We start from the raw sequence: 18785 nt of genomic DNA, 5'->3' as shown, positions 1-18785 counted from the left end.
GAGAGAGACCTGCTCTGCCTTCTTGGTTATGGGAAGTGGTTAGATCTGGGGATGGAGACCCACTAACCATCAGCTGGTATCTGTGTGCTTTGCCGTTGTTTGCCATCAGTAAAACATTGCATGCCCCCCCGCCCTTAAAAAACAAATTCATTAGGAGTAGAGAGGGCTGGAAGGGATTCCCTGGATCATCAAATCCAATCCCCTGTTGCATCAATCACATCAGATTTATCCTTTTCATAATCAAGCACCGCTATTAAACATGCTCCTAAGGGAAGACAGTCCCAGAATCTCATTGCTTTAACTCATAGCTGCTTCTGATTTCCAGTCCATGCTTAGTCATGGCCCGTTTGTTAAACAGCAGATACCTGGCACAGAAGCAAGAAATTTAACACAGTTTTCTTAAAATAACCACCCAGAAATCCTATCCACAAAAAAAAAAACTGCTGAAGTTGCAAAATGGAATGTGCAAGGTCAGGCAGTGATAATGGGGAGGCCTGAGCTCACACTTGCCTCTGCCTTGTAGTACAGACTTTGCATAATCACCTGCCACTAATCTCCTGTGACCCAAATGTGCTACAAGGCAAAAGCACTCACAGAACAATGGGACTCCTTTGCTATTCTTCTCTATGGTACTCATTGTGTAACCCTCTGTCTCTTTTGCCAGGTATAACTAACCCTGAGCTAAACGTTTGACTACTTTTCCCTTTCTTGGCAGGCTTTTCCGTGCCATTTATTACTTTACTGTACATTGCCTGCATAGCTTCTTTGAGGAGTCGGTGAGTTGCATTGCCCTGTTTTACAGGTTAGGGACTGAAGCATGGAGCTATCAGCCATATCACCCTGCAAGGGCAACTTTCCTCCTCCGAAATGCCCCTGCTTTATTCCGTGCAGTATTATTCACTCCAAACAATGTGATTGCCACCCAGCCAGAGAAAAGGAACTGGGGTAGCAGCCTGCCTTGTGGCACACAGTGTATGTTGTGTGCCATGGGGGTGATGGGATGCTCTAGACCCATGACTTGCTTGCTTTACAGCCTTCTCCAGTTAGTTAATGAGAGTGCACAATGAATGAGCAGGGGAAGTAGATAGGTGAGTGTGGGCAGAGGTGCAAAACAGCTGTGGTGTCACCCATTGCAGCACCAGTGAGTTGTGACCCAGCCCACAGAGGGCAATGGCACGCAGAGTTGGACACGCTGAGATCGGTTCAGTGCTGCGCAGCACAGCCAGCCAGGGTGGCTAAGGAGGAGCGCTTGCTTGACAAAAACAACTTTGCAACTAGGACGCCAACATCCCATGTTTTCTTATTAAATTTGGCAGGTATTCAAGTGAAACAGGCACGGAGGGGAGGTGTCAGAGCTGATCTCGGTACCAGCGAGTGGGATTTTGACTTTCTATTTCAGTGCTCATGTTTGGAAAAGAAATGCACCCCTCCTCCCTCTTTTTTTTTTAAGCACTATTTAAATGTCATAAGAATCATACAGTGCCCACCTTAATGTTCCTAACAAATTAAAATATTTTATTAGTCTATAATCTGAAAATCATTACTGTGGTTACTATAAAAATCCAAAGGTCTCCAGAGGGAACGATGTCAGTGTGTCTAAAATGTATGCAAATATATTTCATTGCCATAAAGGTAGCAGGGGTCAGACAGGCAGCCCCCAGCCCTGGGGCAACAAGCTGTTAGTGTAGGAGAGAAGGAAGTGCAGCTCACAGCGGGGAGGGAGAAAGCAAAGCGGATCTCTGGGATGGTTTTCCTGGAGTTTTGCAGGGTGGGTGCCTGGGGCTGTGCCTGGCGGGTTTGGATGGTTTCAGAGGAAAGCGTTGGTGCCGTTCCCACGCACCTCCCTCGCAGTGTGGGTAAGGCAGTGTAGGTAAGGAAGCACTGCAGACACTCAGCCCCATTGTGGATGAGCCGCTCTGAACCTCGGGCTCCATCCTGCTAACACCGACAGGGTGGGTGCCTGTTTCCCCCCTCGTGCCCCCTGCCTTCTACTCTGGATGTGTCCTTCTGGATAAGAAATGCCTAACACAGGGCAGGCAGAGAGGCTGGGTGACAAAGTGGCCCCTGCTTTGGTCAGGTGATGCCAGGCACTCCCAGAGCAATGGCTCCTGAGCCAGTCCCTTGTCCTGTGCAGAGCCAGTGGACTCCTGCTGGGTACTCTTCACTGGCTTGGGCAAGTGTCAAGTGGTTCAAAGATTAATTACCATTTAACCGGCTGTATTTCCATCTCTGCACAAGGCTGCAGTGGAAAAGGCAGAAGTACTGGGATAATTTACCCTGGTATTACACAGCAGATTACCCTGTACTTACAAGGTCACCAGTTACCATGTAATTAGACCTCCGACGCAGGGAAATCCGTGATAGCTTTCCAAACCACTCTTCTTGCCTGTGTCAAAGAAGCAGAGGGATGGCAGCAAAGTGCAGGCTGAAGTCTCATTAGGTGCATTTAAAGCTGTTAAATAGTTTAAAATTCAAGCTGTGGGAGGTGCAGTGAGAGGGCAGCAAGGTCACCTGTACCTGTCAGTGAGAGGGAGGAAAAAAAACCCAGAGCAGTTTGTCTAGGAAATGCAGGGGAGCCAAAACAGAAAGGAGGGCTTTGAGGGAGCTACGTGTGCCGGGCGGCTGGGGGCTGAGCAGCAGTGAGGGCTGCGGCTTTTCAAGCTTCATCAGGAAAAGCTTGGCCGATGGTGGACTCTGCTGAGCCATAGAGCTGCTCAGGGAGGAGCCATGGAGCCATGTGGGATGCAGCAGGGATGCCCCATGGGTCAGGATGAGGGGTGGACAGCAGGACACCCTACTCGTGCCTGCTGCCTCCCTGCCTCTTGCTCTGGATTGCCATCCTCCATTTTTCACACACACCCAAATCAAACACCTGCTTGGGGAGCATCTTGAAGAATGAGAAATGCCTTTGATTATCAAGCACAAATTCTGATAGCAGCTCATTGTACCTCTCTGGTGCCTAATAAAGCACTGAGCTGATTCTGATCAATATACAGCAAGTATGGCTGTAAAGTGGGATTGTACCTGCCCCAGGCCACGTTGCATTTTGTCTTTATAAACCTTGTTCTCTTCAAACCAAACACAGTCCCTTATGGGGTGGCAGCTCCCCAAGCTTTCAGTGTGCCAGTGAAACAAATGCTTTTCTGAAGCCATCCATGTAAACAACCCAAGTCAAAAAGCAAAGTGTATGCTTCTACAGCAATCATTATTTTAAATACTCTTTTATTACATAGCCACATGTCTGGGATTCAGCCCCACAAAGAGTATCCATAAGGTTGACAGCTTCTCGAGTGGTGCAGCAGAAACACAGACAGTGTGAAACAATTAATTGCTGAGGATAGAAAAAGCTGGATGTAAAAAGTTGGTCTGAAGAAGGACCAGAGTGGGGAGATGTGCTACCTGATTGCAAATATTTGCAAAGTTATGAGCTTGAAGATTAGAAAATACTGAGAGAAGTATATAGGAGTTAGCATGGGGATAATGTGGTGAGGATGAGGCTGGGGAAAATCAGTGTGGCAAGCCAAAAATTTCCATCATGTAGGCAAGATTTTCTTGGGATTTCCTGAGGGAGGCTGTGGGTTGCGCACTGGGATATTTGGATTGGCAAACATCAGAATCTTAGCCAATCCTTTAGGGTCCTCACTCACAAAGGAAAGAGGGCAGAATGAAATCTAATAGTTTTGGGGTTTTTTTTCAGCTCTACTCTTTGGGCTGTAAAGCTGTTTCATACGCAGACACGCGTGTCATTGCCTGTGCATGCTGCACACACGTACCTAATGCTTTTGGACTAGAGCAGCCTGTCCAGAGACAGAGAAACCAGCCAGGGCTTTAAGCCCAGCAGTGGTAGTCACGTTTCTGCTCGAAGTAAATGCTCCAGCAATGACATAATTGAGGACTGTCCTGTCTGCTCAGCATATGTCTGCAGGGGTCATTCATCCTGTCAGACACTGCAGAGCATTAGTGGTTGCTTTAGACTCGCTTTCTCCTTCCGTCTTTCCTCTTGTGGCTAACCCTAATGGAGCACTGGTGGCTAGGAACTCCTCTAGGAAAGCGCCTGGTTCGGAGAGCTGACCATCTCGAAGCAGTTCCGTATTATGGCAAAAAACAGTCAGATGTGTCCTACCAGGCACTGGGTTTGTGAAATGGTCCCAGTGGGGCTCACTGGGGCTGGCTGCAGGAAGGGGAGCAGAAGGCAACCAGTGCTCTCTGTGATGGCCACTTAGTGCTTGAGGGCTCTAATGGCATCTGGGAACCAGGTTCCTGTGTTTGTGGCTTTGCTTATTTATTTACTTATGCTCCTGGCTAAATAAAGCAAGGAGGAAGAATTTTAACACAGTGGTTAAAATGCATGGGACTCCAGCAACTCTGTCCTGCTCAAGGGCACCTGGAAAACTTGACAAAGAATGGAGGAAACTTGAATGCACAGAAGGTCTCAGGTGGAAAAATTGAGTAGAAGAGCATGCAATGCTTGATTCCTTCAAATTTTCAAATTTAGCTTGTTTTCCAGCAGAATCCTGCAGCCAAAGCCCAGTCTCACCTTCTGCATGTCCCAGCATTTTGACCATCACTGGTTTGTGCTGCTGCTCCTCCCCTATCACAGCTGTGATCAGGTGGGTGCAGTCGCTTTCGTCTCCTATACCTCTCCATTGTTGCCTCTTGTCACCATCTGCAGCTTCTCTTCAGCATGCCACACCACTTTTTGACAGGGGTGCCTTAGGTAGGCATGGGAAGGGCATGTCCATGACCAAATTTAGGTCTCAGGATGTTTAGCCATTAGCATCGTTTACTCAATGTATCTACAGTAGCCTAATTCATGGATGGGGAGTGGATTGGGGGTTGCCTCTGCCATGAAATGCAGCTCTCCATTCAGCAGTGCCAGAGCTGGCACTGCTTTCCCACTGGCACTGATGAGTTTAATCACATCATTAGTAGGTGTGATGCTGCAGCCTCTGATGATGAGCTCTTTATTTTAACACGGCTTTTGTAACATGTTTGTCTGAGGTGCCATCTGTGCCTGCGCTGCCTTCGTTAGGAGAGAAAGTGTATGCATCTTCTGAAGTTGTCCTGTATTTCTGTGATGCTTCCCTGCTGAGAAACCACTGTTCAACTAAAGGGTGAGAACTCGTACCTGAAGGAAAGCACCTTCACCCAAAATGCTTAAACAGGCCAAATAAACCATTAGGAAATGCACCATTGGGAACCGTCCTCAATTGGCCTACAGGAAACTGTCTAGAAGGAACGATCCAGCTATTTTATTACTGAAAGGTTTTCATCTTGGTAAAGCACTAAGGCCCCATCCTCTAATATAAAGCACTATAAGTTTTCAGGAAAGCAAGGAACAGTTTTCTATTTTAAAAAAGACTTTCAATTTTTGTACCTGCATACTGTGATTGCGTAGAAAAGTCTCTAGGTTCACTGCCCAGATTTTAGATATGAAAGATACTATAAAGATTTGTGGATGCAGATCTGAGCATCTAATCGTCCTCCTTAAAAACTCCAACCTCAGCTGCATGTTTCTATAGGTGCCCAACAAGCAGCACACTCACAGAGTTTCACTGCTGCTTAACAAGGTTCACTAATGACAAAACAGTCCAGTTCGCTGTCCAGTTGCACATAAAGGGACTGCTTCTATAGGGAGTTGCTATACCCTGCGTTGTATTAAATTTCTGTCTGTATGCTGCCAGGCCTATGCTCTGTGAATATGACAGTAACAAGAAATAGATTTCCAAACAATCTAGCCTAATAAATTTTGAATATTATTATGATTAATGCAGAGGCAGTTGAAGTGATTATCCAGCATCCAGAAGTTAAGTAATGGAGCCTTATCTAAATCATGGATAGTCGTCAGTCAGGAACGGCTCTGGCTGCAGACAAAGAGCATTATTGGTTATCCAGAGGGAAGTCACTGTCAGGACAGAGGGGCGATGAAAGTGGAGATTATGAGATACCAATCTGAAAGCATTTTTGCATAGAGAGGTCACACACATGCAAGGGCTTTACTGGTCCTATTTCCTAAGCTGCACTTCTCAGGCTGTTTTGAGACTTTGCTTTTGTATCACCAGGTTAAGCTTTATTGGGCAAATCTTTCAACTTTGTGAAGCCAGAAGCTGAGCTTATTTGCATTCTCTGCATTGCCAAAAGAGCAGAGTCCTGATAGGCACGTTTCTTGCATCATGATGGTTTAACTTAGCCTCTATCTGATTAGCTCTTGAGCTATTAAACACTTCTTGTAGTATTACCAGCTCGCTGCAAAATGATAATGCAGATCAGTCATGGACAATTTCTGTTAGTACTTGCAGTCTTTGCAGGCTGCAGATCCCCTTTGAAGTTGGAACTGGCTGACAGCTGTGCTGTTTCATGGGTATAGCATGTCCCTCCTAAAAAAAAGACTGTGGTGTGGTACAAGGGTCTCTAGTCTGGTGGAGATAAGTTGGTAGATCCATATGGTTCCTGACAAACTGACTTTCTAATGGCTGTGGTTTGAATAGGTTTTGTGGCCTTAGTGACAAGGAGAAAGGTGTCTTAGTTGGTAGCTTTTGAACTGCACAGATGTGGTGCCCATGTTGTGGCTGTGGTACAGAAGAGCGTAGAGGTCAGCATCTGCATGCGCCCCTCTGCAGAGCTGCCCAGTGCCAGCCCACAGCCACGCAGTGGGACTCCTGGGAAACCACTGGGTCTCCCATGAGTGAATCCTTCCCTGGTGCTACCACTTTCCTCCACTGCGTGAGATCCTACTGGGGAATCTTCTTGTTCTAGGCCACAGGAAGCTTTCAGTAGGTGGCCCAGGGGATCAGGAGGCTGGAAACCGCTCCTTCACCTGGAAATATTCTAGCAGCAACTCTTAGGACAGGGGTTTAGCACCTACTAGGACCTGGTGGTGGCCTTGCTGACCTCTTTACTGGGTGCTTTGCAAACTACAGGTGCTCTGCTCCCATGTACCCCCAGCTGAATGAGGCACAGCTAGGGTTTCTCACAGTTTATGTCCCAGTGTTGGAGATCTTGACTCTGGGAGCATTTACTATATTAAAATGAGAAATTGGCCTTTGTTCCTTTGCAGGCTGGTTGTGCAGCTCTTTCCTAGCTGTGGGTGCTGCTGCTTTGAGTTCTGGGAAGAAAAGGGGAGGGGTGAGCTGTGGTAAGGAGCACACCAAATAGATTATTGGCAAACATAATTAAAAATATATGTGCGATTACTCCTCTGTTTCCCTTTTCTTAACCATCCTCTCTGCATTACCTCTGGCATTTTTAGATGGCAGATAATATAACTGAGAGGGCTCTTGGGTACAGGCAGCTCTTAGAGCAGCAGTGATTTATCTCAGGCCGTTTTGAGGTAGCAGAATTTACCTCTAGCTACAGCCACCCCTCCGTGTCTGCCCCCCCTCATTTGCATAAGTAATTGGCAGCTTGTTAATGGCTCATTAGGAATGCTGAAAACCGTGGGATTGAAACACACTCAGTGGAGCAGAGTTGAGGGAAAGGGGGAGAAAGGCCGCTGTCCCTGCTTGCAAATTACAGCGCTTGATTCAACGTGATTCAGAATTACAGGTCATAAAGCAACTAGATTGCTAAATGAAGTAAGGAAAAACAATGTCAATGGCAGGCTTTATTTTTAGGCTCATGTTTAAACACAGTGTGTGCATCTGGGGGGGAACAAACAGTCCCTTGCCAAACTGTCCTACTGACAGCAGGAAGGTCTCCCCCCTTCTCAGTTTCACATTAACCCTGCCTGGTCAGTCTTTCCTGCTCCTGAGCAAGTCCATCTGGCTCCTTACATCACCTGGCTCCTTACATCACCTCACAACAGGAACATTTGGTTCCTTTCTCCGTGCTCTGGGTAAGTCCAACCCTCTCCCCTCTGGCAGCAGGTGGACCTGCATCTCCCTTGCTTTGGGCAAGGCTGAGACACCCGGTGCAGCTCCATGCAAGGAGGAGAAAGTGCTACAGGTAGCTTTGTGTGTTTTCTAAATCTCCAAAACCCCTCTGTGATCACTTGCAAACTGCTGTGAGATGTCGTCGGTCACTGGCTTGCAGGTCCCCTGCGGCACTGCCAGAGCCTGCAGGGGAGTAGATGGTTGGGTGCAGAGTGAGGATTAGGAGAGGATGGGATTTGCCATTCCCAGAACATGGAGCAGATACGTGCAGAAGGTTGCATGGCAAAAACCCAGTAAGTCAAGTGAGTCAAAACGTTTGTTGGAAGCTTTTTGTTGTGTGTTGACTGGTTTAAACTCACATTCAGCCCTGGCTGTGACAGCAGGGACAGCAAAGGCCTGAAGGCAAGGGGAGGGCTATGCTAAGAGTTTGCAGCGATGCTTTTGAATCCCTTAGAAGGGGCTCAGCCTGCGGGCTGGGACAACCGTAGCATGGTGCCCTTCAGTCAGAAGAACACCTTGGGGATTTTCTGAGGCCAATTCTGTCAATGGTGCAGTCTCAGATACAGCTAGCACCTTTCTTTACAGATAAGCTGAAAGGAAATGACAAATAAAATACTTGTGAATCCCATCAAAACTTGCAGTTAAATTCAGCTACCTCTGATGTAAACTACTTGGGTACTTAAGAGCATAGTAAGGTGACAGTTAAAACTATGAAATGCGGGACAGCTAATGTTCAGCAAAGCTAGGCTAGTCTGGCATGTCAGAGTTAATCCCTCTGCTGTTCAAATGGTGCCCAGGAATTTGTCAGGACTCACACAGGCAAAACACTGGCACATCTGATAGAGAAACATCTCCCAGTGCTGCTGGGTGCAGCGCAGGGCAGGGAAGGAGCGTCTGTTCCTGGATCCCCAGCCATGAGCACGTACTGCCCTTCGCCTTGCCCCTGAGAAGCCACCTTCTTCTACCTCAACCTCATCTGACAGACATCGACTCACACAGGCGTGTTTTACAGCAGGTTTTTTTGTTGTTTGTTTTAGTCCAGAAGCTCAACTTAGCCAAACAGAGAAGCTTTTCCTGCTTCTTGCTTGCATTGTCTTTTTTTCGTCCTTGTGTTCTCTCAGGTGTCCCAGCCACCTGTGGCTTCTATTCATACAAGGCCATCCAGAAGTGCTGAATAACACATCCTTGCCCGCAGCAGAAATTAATGGGTCTTGATAGGAACTCAAGGTTCAGAGCTAAGTGTCTTCCCATGATCACCCAGCTCTTAGAGCTGAGGTCTAAAGGACATCTGTTCTGGTGCAGCCCAGCCTGGGATGACAGCCAGGGCTGCAATTAAAGAAGATCCCAGGTCATCCCCACCTACAGGAGCAGGAACAGACAGCAATCGGAGAATGTGTGTCTTATCACTAGGTCAAGTGGATTGAGTGTTAAATGAATTTTCCTGGAGAGAAATGGTGCCAAGGTCTCCACTACTGCTACGTGATTCTGTACAAACTCCAGTTTTTTGAACAAAAAAGAGGAGTTCGAATAATGCTGCACCACATGAAGACACCTATGTTTGTTCTTGTGCCTTTCCTAAGGCAGAAGCAGAAGCAGAGCCTCCCTGAAGTATGTTGGGAACAGAAAGAAAGCTGTCAAATTACCTTGGAAAAAAAATGTCAAGTAACTAAGAAAAACAAAAGCACTGATTTATTTATTTTTTTTTATTTCAAACTTGGGAAACAAACTGCACAAAAAGGAAAATAAAACACAGCCTTAGAGTATGCCAGAGACCAAAGTTCGTCCTTAGCTGAGATAGATGAAGCAACATTCAGCTGTGAGCACTGAAGGGATGGCTCAGCAGCTCCCCTCTGAACGCTGCTTCAGGCTGCAGCCTTGGAGCTAGTGAGAGGGAAAGCAGGGCTGCCCACCACGAGCTGCCTTTAGTGTGTCAGTATCTGGATTTGCACCAGTCCAACATTCTCATGAGGTTTTTTTTCAGCCCTGCTCTGGTTTTGCTCTTCATGGTAGCTCTGTTAGTGGCCAAAACTGTGGCTATACTGTGCAGTTGTCACTGAACACTGCTGTTGCACTACCTGCTGCTGCACTGTTGAAGTCATTTGGGATAACGTGTCATCTTTCCCTTCCTAATCAGCTGGATGTCATTCAGAAAGCTGGGACAAGGAGAATTTTCTCCCCAGACACCAGATTTCCTTGCTAGCAGACAAACCTCAAGCCTTATAATACTACTTGTACATAGCATTTATATAGTTTTACATAGTCAAAGTGCTGTACTAGCATTAAGTAATTATCTCTCTCCCTAATGGCCATTAACGCTGGCCTTTCACTAACCTCCCCCAGCTCCCTGAGGTTCATATCTAATACAGCAATAAGTTGCTCAAAAGGAGTGACTGGTTATCTTGCAAGTCTATGGGCTTGGATGTGTAATGAGGCTTCAGAGCAGAGGCCAGGTGCCCTGGAGTATCCGAAACATGTGGCTGTAGACCCAGTCATGCACTTGGGAGTATCTGTTAGAAAGGGATGGAAACGAGTAGGTGATACTGTGATCTTGAAATGGAGATGGAAGAAGTAAACTTTGGCCGCTCAAAGGATATGCACTGATTGCTCTGTTTATTACCAGGATAGTACTGCAAACCGAAAGAGCAAAGCCATGGGAATAACATGTCAGTGTGGGCACAGGGAGTTGATGTAGGGAGAGAAAGTTAGAGAGCTAAAAATGTCAAGAAAAGCCAGACAGCCATGGCAATGGGATAAAGAGGCCAGTCTGCACGTCTGTGAAGCATTAAAATAACAAGGAGAAAGGGCGAGCTTGGCAGCATCATAGGATTTAAAGGGAGGAACAGAAGAGGATTTTCTTGCCTTATTTGCTTGAAAGCAAATCCCTCTTCCAGGTTGTGGAGATGTTGCAATGCCACTGCTTGAGGCCGTTTCACCCTTAAGGGCCTTTGGAAGGTGAACCTGCATGATGGCTGGGCTCCACCGTCCCTGGCTTCCAAGGGGAATGGAGGAAGGTGTGAGGAGGAAGATGGCATGACTGTTTTGGAAAAAACTCAGAAGTATCATGCTTCTGACAAGCATCAGTCCTGCATGGTCACTTATTTCTGAAACCTGACGGACCGCACTCAGAGCAAACAGGGGCTTGACGGAAGCAAACTTCCAGCTTCTCTCTAAAGGCACAGTAACAATTCTTTCCAAAGCCAAGGACATGCCATGTAAACTGGCTTTGCAAAAGACAAAACCAGCATCCTTTTTTTTCTGGCCTGAATTAATAGCATCATTTTGCTTTTATGCTGTTGGCAATGACCAGTCCTGTGAAAGAAGTATGCCATGTGCAAATCTACAGTGGCATAATACAGATCACAGCCACTATGTGTTATGCAAAGGATTGCTGTCACTTTAGACACACTCTGCTTCCTATAGCATCAGTTGCACAATCCCTCTGCTCAGCTCTAAATCATTTTACCACATCAGCAAATAACAGGGTATGGCTGACTGCAGACCAGGAAGACTCGGCTTAGTGTTCACGTAACTATACAGCTTCAGAGCAAGGCCTTTCCCTGCCTTCCTGCATCTGTTTTCTCATCTGTGAAAAGGGAATTTTAATCCTAATCAGTTTGCGAGGGGAGCAGTAAGGGATAGTTAAAGGCAGTGCTTTAAAATGTAATAGTCAGCCTTATGTGCTAGGCTAGACATTGGAGTGGTTTTATGGTACAGTTCAATTGATGACTGTAGTGCTTAGAGTTAGCTAGCAGGTGTAAGGCTTAACATTTGCTCTCAAAAATGTGGAACCTTGTTTGAGATGCAAAGAATACCTCTGCAAAGAATACCTTCTTATCTGCGAACATAGCTGAGCCGTATTTTAGGATCCACACATTTCTGGGCATTGCTTGGGTTTTTTTATCCCCACGCCCCCCAATAAAAATTATTAATTATTTCCAGATTAATTTATAGTAAAAGATATGTCTCATGTGATGTACAGGGATGAGACAAATGCTTTGGCAGCCCCTGGACTCTACCATATGAGCTAAGTCAAGGCTGCATCGTCACATCCTTGGGACAACTGATGCCTTTATCTGTCACTTGACTGGCAGTTCTTCACCGGGGTCTGACACCAAAGACCTCGACTTTATTTTAGCTTAATTTAACTGAGATGAGACTACTGGCTTCCCTGCTCTGCTTTCAGGGCCAGATTCTCAAGTGGTTTCAATCAAGGCAGTGAAAATCAAGGTGTACTGCTGTGATACTGTTTGTGTGAGCTGAGGACCTGGTTCATAGCTTCTGAACTGCCATGAGACCTGTACAAAAGGGAGTTAGGTGTTCTCGATACATTACTACCTATAATCCCAAATGATCCTGCAAGATTCAGGATATTGCAAATGTAGAGAGCTTTGCAATATGTAATAATTTTGAGATTGCTGGAAAACTGAAGAGTTAGTGCTACTTAAAGGAGAACAAAATAAGCATTAGCACAAAACAGTTTTTGCAACAATCAAGTTTGATGGATGTCCTGCTCTGTTGATAACATTTCCTCAGAGCCCTTCACAAGAACAAGCAACTTGTAAATGCTGGGAATGCAGGAAAAAGCTAAAATTGCAGTCAGGTTTTCAAAGAAACAAAGAAAAGCATATTTCCATTTCCATTACGGGAGAACATTCTTGGGAGTTCAGAGCAGCAAGCTGAGCAGACGCCAGCCAAGCCGTCTCTGAACAGGAGGTGCAGAGCTGCAATGAGCTTTTTATCTTCACGCGTCGCAGTTCTGAGCATCTCCGCACTTAGGAAAGAAAGGTGTTCCTAAGACTTTTAAAACTTCTCTTTTTTGAGGGAGGGCCTATTTCAGAGTTAGAAAAAGAGCTGGTCTGCAAATCTCTGTGTACAACATTGCAAGCCCGAGTCCTAATTTTGTCACTCCCCAGATAAGTCTGACTGGCACCCTCTTTGCAGAAAGCCTGCTAAGCATCGGATCCATTTCACCTACTCCAGCACACCTCCACAGCACTGTCCCTCCTGCTTCCAAGCACTGCCATGGGTCTCTGTACTGACCCTTCCCCACGCCAGATCTGCTTTAATCAGACAAAGAAACCTGTGGCAGCTTGGGAAAACTGGCAGCTTGGAGGAGAGCTTTTGTTTGTACAACAAATGTTTTCATCCAAACAAGCGCAACAATCTCATTATTTTGAATAGCCACACAAATGCTGGAAACCTAGATACCAGATACCTTCTCCCCTGATCCTTCACAGCACCAGAGAGATTTCTGCTTGTTTGATGCCATTGCAGTGCTACAGAGTTATTAGCACTTGCTTTTTTGGTGTCCGTAACAAGACGAGCAGCCTTCCAAGCAGAGCCACAAAAGCATTCTTTCTTGTCACCACAAAAACCCTGGACACTTTATCCTCGGCAGAAACGAGTGCTGGAGACTTCCAGCCATTCTGCTCCCAGCACCGACTGGTCTTACCAATTAGCTGTTTCCCCACAGATGGTGCTTCTTATCTAGAAGGACAGAACAGAGAAAAACTTGTCCTGCTCAGAGACCCTTGTTTAGAAATCTCTAGTGAATCTGAAGGTAAATCCATCTGCTTTCAAACTGTTTGCATGTATCTACCTGCTGGGTTCATGTTCCTTAGAGAAGCGTTGACCCTGACTGAGAAAGTGCCTTTGCCTGGCTTGCCGTACCCCACTGGGACATTGCTCATGGACTCTTCCATTTCCAGACTCTTCAAGGGGACTGGCTTTCCTGCCTCCATTAAATGCTGGGCATATCCCCGCCTGTATGAGCCTGTTCTTTACAAACAGACCGCCTTTTTGCAGTGCGGTCCTGCAGTCATTTACATATTCAAAGCACTCTTTGAAAAGGCCTGTAGCACAGTTTTATGAGCGCAAAAAAATCTTTCATGCAATTAGGTGATGTGCAGATGTCTGTGCACAGCTTTTGGGAAAAAAAAAGGCCTTACTGAGGAGTGACAAACCTCACGCTGTATTTCTGGTGGGTGCCTCAGAGCACTGAGTCCTGGCAAAACTCAGTGCAGTACCTTGCTGAACACTGTTTCTTGCCCTGCGTCTTGGTTCATCAGTCTGTAGGGTTGGAGTATGCTCTTGGCATTTTGTCATTTGGTTTCTTTACAAGCCCATTTTGGGAGGAGAGGACATCATTTATCTTGATAGATTGTGCTCCCTATCCATCATGTTAACCAGGTGGGATTGGCGGGTAAGCCCATGGGCGGTTGCGGAGGCAGTAGCCAGCCCAGCTTTTTTGAACAGCTCCTTGTTGATGGAGCTCACAGGGAGGCCCTGAGTTTGTCCACATCATGCCAGGGCTGACCCCTTCCTCAGGGCTCTTATCGCTCAGATTTCCTCATGTCTTTGCCTCCGTCCAGGTTGGAGGACACACCATGCTGCCTATCCGCTGGATGCCTCCGGAGAGCATCATGTACAGGAAGTTCACAACAGAGAGCGACGTCTGGAGCTTCGGGGTGATCCTGTGGGAGATCTTCACATATGGGAAGCAGCCCTGGTTCCAGCTCTCAAACACAGAGGTACAACAGTGCTGAGACACCTCAGCTGGAAACTGTACTTTTTATCATTTCTCCTTTCCAGCTTACTTGCAAAGCAGCTTGTGCATAGGTGATCCTCTCCTTGGCACTCTCATGGCTTCACCATGGCAGAAGTGTCATTATCTCCATTTAAGAGGTGGGAAAACTGAGGCATGCAGGAACCAAAGGGCTGTGCCAAAGCCACGTACTGGTCTCTCCCTTCCTAGTTCCTGGCGTATCTTCCACTTAGCCAAATCTGATAAACACTTGAGGTGGTGCCAAAACTAGGGATACCCAAATTACTCCTGGGATTTAAGTTATTGTCATGCCCTGCATTTTCTCTGTTCTCTTTCTCCTTACATTATAGCTCAGCATCTTACTGCAGAGTCTCTAGTTTTTGAGAAAGAGCTTGAAGGCTGTTATATAGCCTGTGGCACATTTCTGTGGGGCTTTTTCCCATAGGGATATCTAATACATGGTTTGCCCTGGTTCGTTGAGGGTGTGACCCAAGAAGCTGATTATTTCTTTGAATAGCAAAAGTTGCAGCCCATCAGTACAGGGCTGTACTGTAAAAATGTTGAGGAAAGGCTGGCTGGGATTAGCAGGGTGTCAGAGCTGAGTTTTGAGGCACATCAGCAGAAATGCATTGGAAGGTTTTTGCTCAGAATAGCAGGGGGTATTATAGAAGAGGCACAAGATGCATTGACATAGCAGTGTGTGGGAACCTTGCGCATTTTTATCCTACTGTGTATCTAATGGATTTCAGAAATTTCACCTTTTGTAATGAGAAATGTGCATTTTCTGCTTTCTGGATACAGATCCCTTAATTAAGTGAGCTGCAGAGATGGCAAATCCAAGGTGTTGCTTTACAGCTCTAATACTTGCCCATTCGTGTGCTCAATGGGGCCTGACTGTATATCCCAAAGTAGCACACGCAAACATTTTAGAGGCACAAACAATGGAATAGACAGCGACAGAAGTTATTTGTCACGCTATTTAATGAGCTGCTCTTGCATTTCCCTGTGAGGATAAATACAAACACGCACAAATGAGCACATGTAGCTTGTACGTAAGTGATAGGCACGCTGGAATATGACAGCTCAGCTCTCCCACTGCTTTCTGCCTCAGTTTCCTTTGCAGGGCAGCAGGACTGGGAAGAGCCACCCCTCACCCTGAGGGAGGAGGGTGGGTTAAAATCTGCACAAATACAGCTGGATTGGCTTTGTTGTCATCCCTGGAAAAATCTTGTCCTTCCCTTTCCTCCTGTTGTATCCGCTTCTTTCTGAAAGATGAGGACTCCTGCCCCAGAACACATTAACCTGGTGGGAGGGAGCCACATTATTTCTCATCTGGCTCCATTTTCCACAGTTTGTGGTAGCACCTGGGTGGTTGCAGGGGACTGAGACCTCCTCCAGGCCCTGGATGGAGAGACATCAAAGCAACTCTCAGCAGCAGAGCCCCATGGAGAGGCGAATTAACTGAGTCTGTGACAGGCTCTGGGTTGCCAGTCAGCAGGCATAGGGAATACCAAGGCTGGGATACATCGCATGGCCTATTGCCCCCTGAGCATTTTTAGCAGATGTGTTCAAGGCTGGAAGAGACCTTGCCTGAGCAGAGGGGTGAAAGAGGGCACCACGTCATCCCAAAGCCTCAGCCAGTCCATTAACTTCTACCTATGCCCTTCCTTTGCCCTGGAGAGAAAGGGCCCACCACAGGGCTCCTGTGCGTGTCCATGATGTCCTGTCAGAAACCGTAACTCATCTCCTCCCAGCAGCTTTATAGCGATGCAGGCTTCTCTGCATGCTGCATCGTCACCCAGCTTTCAGCAAGTCCTAATCTCTCCCCTCTGTATTTATATGCAAACAGCAAAGCGATAAGTATCGGTTGAGCTGTGCGGTGGGCTCATTACTATTCATAAATGATAAATTTCAAACACCCCTTGCTGGGTGGCTTCCTTCCGCACACTGCTTGGGATCTGTGGTTATCTGCAGAGCGTGGCAGGTCACTCGCATGCTGCGATACTGGGACTCATCAACTCCAGCCACGGAGGCCAGACGGTAATAGCAGCTCTCTGACAAATCATACCTCCCTTCCCTTTGCATCCAGTCCTCTGGCGAACAAAATACAAACAGACACTTAGGGGAGTCCTTTTCCAATGGCATCCCTCTGAAGAGACTTTAATGCTATCCAAGAGCTCACATTTCTCTCATTAGCAGCACTGACCTGACCCAGAACAGTGTTAGCGCTGCTTTTTTTTTTTTTTTCCTCTGTCACAGATGTGATTTGAGATGAAATTTCATTCTTTCACCTGCTTTTCTATGTCAACACAAGGCAAAGCTTTCCTTGGAGATGGAGGTAGGAAAAGATGATCTGAACTCTCTTGTAGAGCCCTCCTGGGCTTTTCAATGGGAAGGACTCTGGATTTTCAGGGAAGAAAAATGTAATTTCAGCCATGCAAAATGTTAGTTTAGTTTGGGAATTTTAAGGCTATTTTTCTTTCTTCAACTAGCAGGAAAAACCAACATCATAAATTAAATTTTCATTTCATTTGCTAGTGACCTCCTGTTTGGAGAGTACATTGAGGTAAGTAGGTGTCAGATCGGGAAGGTTTCTGGGAACTGCAAGACTGCAGCTGGAGACAAACTTTTCACTGTAAAATTATCATTAATAACACACAAACAGGTGAACACTGAGAATCTGCAGACCTCTTGGCTTCTCAATGCTCCCATGCACTAAACAGCACCACATCAGCCAAGAAGTAGCTGGGACAGGACTTCCTTCAGGAACTGCCTGACTGGTGTCCGACGTCTCCTTTCTTTCTTTCTTTCAGGTCATTGAGTGCATTACCCAAGGCCGAGTTTTGGAAAGGCCTCGAGTGTGCCCCAAGGAGGTTTACGACATCATGTTGGGCTGCTGGCAGAGAGAACCTCAGCAACGGCTCAACATCAAGGAGATCTACAAGATCCTTCATGCTCTGGGCAAGGCCACACCAATCTACCTGGACATCCTTGGCTAGCAGTGGCCACTTGTCAAACATCCCTGCTCCTTCCTTCCGTCCTTCCTTCCCTCTCCCTCTCCCAAGTCCTTTGTCCCTCAGCTCCCAAGCAAACATCTTCATATAAACTCAAGTGCCTGCTACACATACAACACTGAAAAAACAAAACAAAACAAAAAGCAAACCAACAAAAATCCCACAAAACAACAACCTGTAAGGCAGTTTGGCTTATATATATTTATAGATATCTCTATATATATAACTTCCACACCAATACAGAAAGAAGCTGCTGTTACAGAAAATTATAAGACTTAAAAAAAAAAAAAAGAAAAAAGGGATAAAAAAGTACTTTAAAAGATATATATAATTAAAAAAAAGAAAGAAAGAAAGGAGAGGTATCTTTCCCCCGGGCAATGAAGCAGTGAATTGTAACCCTACTGTGAGTATGGTTTGGGCTGCTGGGCAAAGCTCTGGACTGGCTAGGGCAGCAATGCCAGTAGAAGCCCTGGGAAGAAAGTCTTGCCCTGGTTGTATGATATGCACTGAATGTGTGAAATCAGTCCTCCCTTTTCGTCCTTGCCACCCTCCCTGCTTCCCAGCCCACAGGTGATGGGCGCAAAGCCAGGGCAGTGCCCCTGGATGAACTCTCTTTTACCAACCCCTTCCCTCCCTCCTTCTTGGTCCTTCCCCATCCCCTCTCTGCCTTCCTGCCTTTTTTCCTCCCTCCAACATTTCAGGACAATTTTTCTAATTTGCTGATTCTTAAATGTATAGACTCAAGGCTTTCGAACACACAGTCAAAGGATTGTGGCACCTACGGGTAAAACACACACCAGGACCCAGCCGTCCTCCTGCAGACGGCAAGCTGTCCGGACCCACACCTCCCTCCTGCCCCGTGCCGGGGCTGGGAGAGCAGCGGGACTGAAGCAGCTGCACAAGGGAGTCGAGGGAGGGTCCTGGAGACCCATTCCTGCATCACCCCAACCCATTTCAGTGTGCAAGACGGTAGTGCCGCTTACCCAGGGCACCAAGCACACGTCGCGACTTTGGGAGGAACAATCCCCCACATCCCCACCCCTCCTTTTTCTCCCCACTTTTCATGTTTTCTAGCAGCCACGGGGTTGTTCCCCCTCCCTCAGCGGTCTGCATCAGGGCCAAATTGGTCCCTAGTGTAAACCTGGAGCAGGCAGGGTTGGATCCCTGCTCCCTGCATGGGAGAAAGGCTGCAGCACACAGACAGCCGGGAGAGTGCCTGCATCCCGCCTGGGCACGCCTGTGCGGTCAGCACATCCCAGCACTCTTCCTCCCTATCCCCTTCCCTTCCCCACCCCTGCCCCATGCCTCAGTCCAAGCCTCAGGCACAAGCCAGAGGGCACCAGGGAGGGGGACGAG

General features: G+C 46.9%; 1 protein-coding gene across 4 annotated transcripts in view; it reads left to right on the top strand.

Annotated features, from left to right (window-relative positions):
* The window catches only part of LOC104542849 (NT-3 growth factor receptor), a 203914-nt gene extending 186144 nt beyond the window's left edge, over window positions 1-17770 (top strand). For all 4 annotated transcript variants that reach the window (XM_010187304.1, XM_010187308.1, XM_010187307.1 and 1 more), the window contains 2 exons: window positions 14243-14401; window positions 17229-17770. In XM_010187304.1, coding sequence (XP_010185606.1) covers window positions 14243-14401; window positions 17229-17414 — 345 coding nt within the window. In that variant the 3' untranslated portion in view covers window positions 17415-17770. The remainder of the gene's footprint in view (window positions 1-14242; window positions 14402-17228) is intronic.
* The last annotated feature ends 1015 nt before the right edge of the window (window positions 17771-18785 follow it).

Source organism: Mesitornis unicolor, unplaced genomic scaffold (assembly GCF_000695765.1).
Source record: "Mesitornis unicolor isolate BGI_N332 unplaced genomic scaffold, ASM69576v1 scaffold5816, whole genome shotgun sequence".
NCBI lineage: Eukaryota > Metazoa > Chordata > Aves > Mesitornithiformes > Mesitornithidae > Mesitornis > Mesitornis unicolor.
This window is presented reverse-complemented; position numbering and strand designations above follow the sequence as displayed.